The sequence below is a fragment of the Theobroma cacao genome, chromosome 9 (genome assembly GCF_000208745.1).
Source record: "Theobroma cacao cultivar B97-61/B2 chromosome 9, Criollo_cocoa_genome_V2, whole genome shotgun sequence".
In the NCBI taxonomy this organism is placed as follows: domain Eukaryota; kingdom Viridiplantae; phylum Streptophyta; class Magnoliopsida; order Malvales; family Malvaceae; genus Theobroma; species Theobroma cacao.
The window spans coordinates 33,649,209-33,654,530 of record NC_030858.1 but is presented as its reverse complement, the minus strand read 5'-3'; the positions used below and the strand labels follow the sequence as shown (position 1 = coordinate 33,654,530).

Genomic DNA, 5,322 nt, shown 5'->3' with positions numbered 1-5,322 from the left:
GTGACTAATGATAAAAAATAAAGAGCATCACGACATTTGAACAGGGATACATGCATCGGGTCAGTAGCCACCTACTCTTAAAAGCGGTCTTCTTCTTCTTCTTCTTCTGTTTGTCTTGATTCTACCAATGGAAGGTCATTCTTTTGTATCCTATGGTTCTCTTTTCACCCAGCATATCCTTATCTCCGTTATGAAACTATGCCTTTCCTTGAGTAGGGACACCATTAGAAAATAATAGAATATTTTATTATTTTTAAATTAAATTAAAAATACAATAATAAATTTACACAGAGTGAATACATTTCTTTTAGAAGCAATGAATTATGATTATATACCTTAACAAAGACGGAGATATGTACATCTAGTACAAAACTCATGTGCAGCCAACAAAAAAAAAAAAGCTGCAACAGATCATCCTGATTCAATATCATTATGTACAAACTCTGTACAAACCATAACCTTGAAATCCTATCACCGAACGGGCAGCAGTAAACCACCATAAAGAACAAAGAGCAGCAGGCGTCAGGGCACAGAGTGGATACATTTAATCCATCAAGTAAAACAGCAAATTTAAATCTTATCCCATTAAGAGCGATTTTCAGTTGCATCAATTTCAAAGGTCAGCGACAATTTTTCTTTTTGTATTTTTTTAAAGGTTAAGGACAATTAGCCAGCTGGGGTATCTGACCTTTTTCTTCTTTTTTGGTTTTATTACGTTTTCTAAGTCTTTCACAAAAAACATGTGAGCAGCGTTTTTTTCATGCTTCATTCCTGTGATAAAGTTGGTCCATATAAGGAGATCCATTGTTAGGAATTAGAAATTGCAGCAACTTGTCCAGCTTCTTTCATCTTTCCCTACTAATTTCACAAGTGAGTTATCTTTCACATATTGCTTCACCATGTCAATTGCTTCACTAGCCTCAACAACTACAAAAAGGTAAAAATTGACAATTTTCTTTTCCTTTTCTGCATCTTTATGTTATCTTGAAGAATTTAATCTGCCGCAAATTAAGAGATTATAGGCAAATATTCGAGTTAATGATATACATTTTCCTTCGTTCATTGCGATGTGACCAAGGAAAAAGATGTCGAAAATGCTGTAAACGCAGCCATTTCCCAGTATGGAAAGCTTGACATTATGTTGAACAATGCCGGGATAATTGAGGTCCCAAAACCCAACATACTTGACAATGATAAGTCCGATTTTGAGCGAGTCCTTAATGTTACCTTAGTAGGTGCATTCTTGGGCACTAAACATGCTGCTCGTGTGATGAAACCAGCTAGCCGGGGCAGTATCATTACAACTGCTAGCATTTGTTCCAAGGTTGGTGGAATTGCCTCCCATGCCTACACCAGCTCAAAGCATGGTGTAGTAGGGCTTATGAGAAATGCTGGGGTGGAGCTAGAACAATTCGACATTCGTGTTAACTGCATTTCGCCTTATGTGGTTGCAACTCCTCTGGCAAAGAATTTTTTAAACCTAGATGATGAAGGAGTTCATGGGATTTATGCCAATCTTAAGGGGGCGATCCTTGAACCAGAAGATGTGGCTGGGGCAGCTCTTTTCTTGGGAAGCGACGAGTCCAAGTATGTGAGTGGGCTTAATTTGATCATAGACGGAGGCGTCACCATCACAAATTCTGGCTTTTCTATGTTCAGGAAATCTGAATGACTTCTTTCAATCCTTGTAAGGAAAGCTAGAATTCAAGGATTCAATGTGTAATATCGAATAATCTGGTTTAAAAGCTATTGCAATAATATAATACATTAGGAGGAAGTTGTGAGAGATAATCTTCTTCATAAGTCTAATTAAAAATATCGTTTATTATAATTTTAACTATTTTTAGTCAATTTTTGGCATGACTTGATAACAATGCCCTTTAAACAATTTTAGACAAATTAAAATGGTTTTAGTTTTCTTTATCTCACCATTTAGACAAAAATTTTAAAATTAAATCTCGATTTCTCTCTCTTTCCAAATACTGTCTACTTCATCATCCAACTATTTCTGGCTATCTCAAGGAGTAGAGATGACACAAAGGTATATGTTTTAGGTTCTTGAGTTTATTAGTTTATATTCATAAAACCTCAAAGTTAAGAGGTTGAAATTGATTAGACATATCTGTAAATTAGAACACTGTATGACTTTAGCAACTTAAACCTAGTTGCGAGCGAACAAATCAATTAGTTATTAATTATTACGTTACTAGTTTTTAGACTTTGTGTCATTGATTTTTAAGTATTGTAAGACTGATTTTTAAGCTTGGGTTACTGAATCATTGTGTCTTTGGCTTTTAGGCATTGCGTGACTAGTTTTTAGGCATTGTGTGATTGATTTTAGGCAAAGCCTAAGTCACACAATGTCTAAAAACTAGTCACGCAATACCTTACTAACTAGTCACGCAATGCCTATAAACTAGTCACGTAATAATTAAAAACTAGTCACGTGATGCTTAAAACCTAGTCACACAATGCCTATAAACTAGTCACGCAATAACTAAAAACTAATCATGCGATGCTTAAAACTTAGTCACGCAATACCCAAAAACCAGTTATGTAATGTTTAAAAACCACCAAAACTATTGAATTCTATTTAACAAAATTAACAACTTCAAACAACACACTATATTTCATTTAACAATATAATCAACAAATATGCCTACTTAGCGAAGAATGCTTAAAATGCTCAAAGGTTTTTCTTCATGCATCAAAAACCACTCCAAAATGCTTAAAACTGTCAAAGGTTTTTCTTCGTATATCAAAAACCACTCCAAAATGCTCAAAATGCTTAAAGGTTTTTCTTTCTGGTAAGGAATACTCTAAAGATGAATGGTCTAGTGAGAAAGCTTAAAGGATATGAGTCGGTTTGAGGCACGAACCTAAACATATGGGTCAATTTCATTTAGGGTAATTTTGTTCAAAATTAATTTCTTTTGGCTAAAAATACTTAATATTATGGAAAGGGTTATTTCCAAAAACACCTTATTTATGTAAGGTCTTTTTGAAAAGAACCCATACATTGGGTGCTATCTCTATTTCTTTTGCCATTATAGTAATATAATATATAATAAAAGATTATATAGTTCGGTTAGAAAATGAGCAAATGGAAAAATAAAATGAGGACTGAGAGCTCTCCTCAAAAAAACCCTAATCTTGGGATTATTGACGATCGATCTTGCAAAAAAATTAGGACTTGTAATTCGAATCTTGATAAAGTTTAGTATGAGAATGAGTTGATTGTTCTAGACAAGTTGTCTTTTAAGGAAGCATTGATAAGTTCGAATGGTGATTATATATGGGTTTTGATAGTGAGAAATATTTTTGGTATCATTCTAGTGATGGATTGTGAATCGAATGATACTAAGACAAAGGACTACCAATATGGTTTGCTTGATGGCTACTTATCACTCACGATCTCAGATCATAAGCAAAGTGAGTTGGCAAATTGATGGTAGAATTCAGTCATAGTGGGGCTTCTTGGTTGTTCAATCTCTTGCAAGTTACTATCTGAAATATTGTAGTCTTGTGGAAACCAAAAAAGAAGTATAGTATCATTGATCTTGATAATCATAGATTCTTAATATGATTTATGGAAAGAGCATATTATTTGTCTTCTTTGTTGGATAGCCCGTTGGTGGTACTAGGTCGTTATCTCATTGTTAATCCTTGGACTCTGAATTCTTCTAGGGAAATGCAAGATCTGTTTGTAGTAGCCGCTTAAATTCATTTTCCTAGTTTGACTTTACATCTATACAATAAGTAAGTCCTGAGATAGATTACTTCTATGCTTAAATGCCTGTTGAAGATAGATTATAATACAGGCTTTGACAAGAGAGGGAAATTTGCAAGAGTTGTAGTGGAATTCAACCTTTCCAAACCTCTTTTACCTAAGTTTTTTATGAATGGTAATGCTCAAAAGATACAATATGAGGGCCTTCCCAAGGTTTGTTTTAATTGTGGCATTTACGGTCATATAAAAGAGGTATGTAATAATCTTAAAGAGGTTTCTGTTGTCGATTTTGCACACGCAAGAATACATATCGAACAAGTAATATAGTGATGAAGTAGAGTATTGTTCCCATAGAGATTTGTTCTTAAAGTTTCACTAATTACTAAAATTATAAAACAAACTAATCTTATTTAAGTAATCTAAAAATTAAAAAAAAACTAATTAAAAACAATTAAAAATCAACACTAAGTATGCTAACAAACTAAATAAGTTGAGAAAAGCAGTATATTAAAGACCTAGGGTTATGGGTTCATTCAACATTTCATCTAATACCAGCTTTTCTTGTTATTTATCTTTTCTAAGTGGTTGTACAAACCTAAAATCCAAAGCTATGGACAAGTCTCCGTTGAGTTGCTTGTACAATTTGCTAACTTAATTAGTTCACTATATGTCTATAGGAATCAATTAAATTAAGTTGATTAAGCAAGTGTCCTAATGTGTCAATGTATGGCAATTTGTGTATGTCTACCTTAACCGCGAATCAGATCATCAAAGTGACATGAACATACACTATTCAAACCTTAGTCCAATCTAAAATCTCTCTGTCAAACTCTGCTTTGTAAAATAATTATAATGTCATTCACATGCTCGATAGAATGTTTGTATATTTAGGAAGTTTGAGAAATCGTTAAAAGACGATATTGCCCCTAATGGTACCATTTAGTCGATTAAGCCTCGAACTAGTTCAAATAGGAATTTTAAGGTGAAATTAAGAGTTTCACAGTTCAGGGATGACACAAAATGGTAATTCGGAGTTCAAGGATCAATTCGGAGTTAAATCATAATTTTCACTATCTAAGGGTAAAATCGTAATTTTTCCACCCACGGACAAATTTTGAGATTTTGAGAGAATTTAAATCACATTTGACAAATTGGAGAATGGTATGAGTATAAGGGATGAAAAATATGTCTATGGGCAATTTTTCAGTTTTTGGGGTAAAAACGTAATTTTCACTTTACGGAGGTAAAAGTGTAATTTTTAAAAATTTGCTCCACCAAAACTTTGGAAAAGTCTAGAAATTTCATGGAAGACATGGATGAGTGAAGAGGATTGAGTGGTAGAAAAAGAAAGTCAAAAAGATGGCTAGAAAAAAATAAAATAATAATATTTTATTAAGCCTATTAAAAGGCTTGAAAATTTCAGAATTCTTCATTGGGAGGGTCAGCCAAAACCAGCAGGAGAGAGAGAGAAATAAGAACAAACCCTATAGTGAGAAAATTCAAAGAAAAAGTGTGATTTTTCAAGGAATCAAGTGTTTAAAGGTATGATTTTTCAAGCTTAGCTTAAGATTTATCATTTCCATGCATTTCTC

General features: G+C 33.3%; 1 protein-coding gene across 1 annotated transcript; it reads left to right on the top strand.

Annotated features, from left to right (window-relative positions):
- LOC18590256 (momilactone A synthase) lies at positions 1,055-1,672 on the top strand (the record flags this gene model as incomplete). Its single annotated transcript, XM_018126920.1, has 1 exon — positions 1,055-1,672. A coding segment is annotated over one exon (618 nt), but the record flags the coding sequence as incomplete, so codon positions are not given.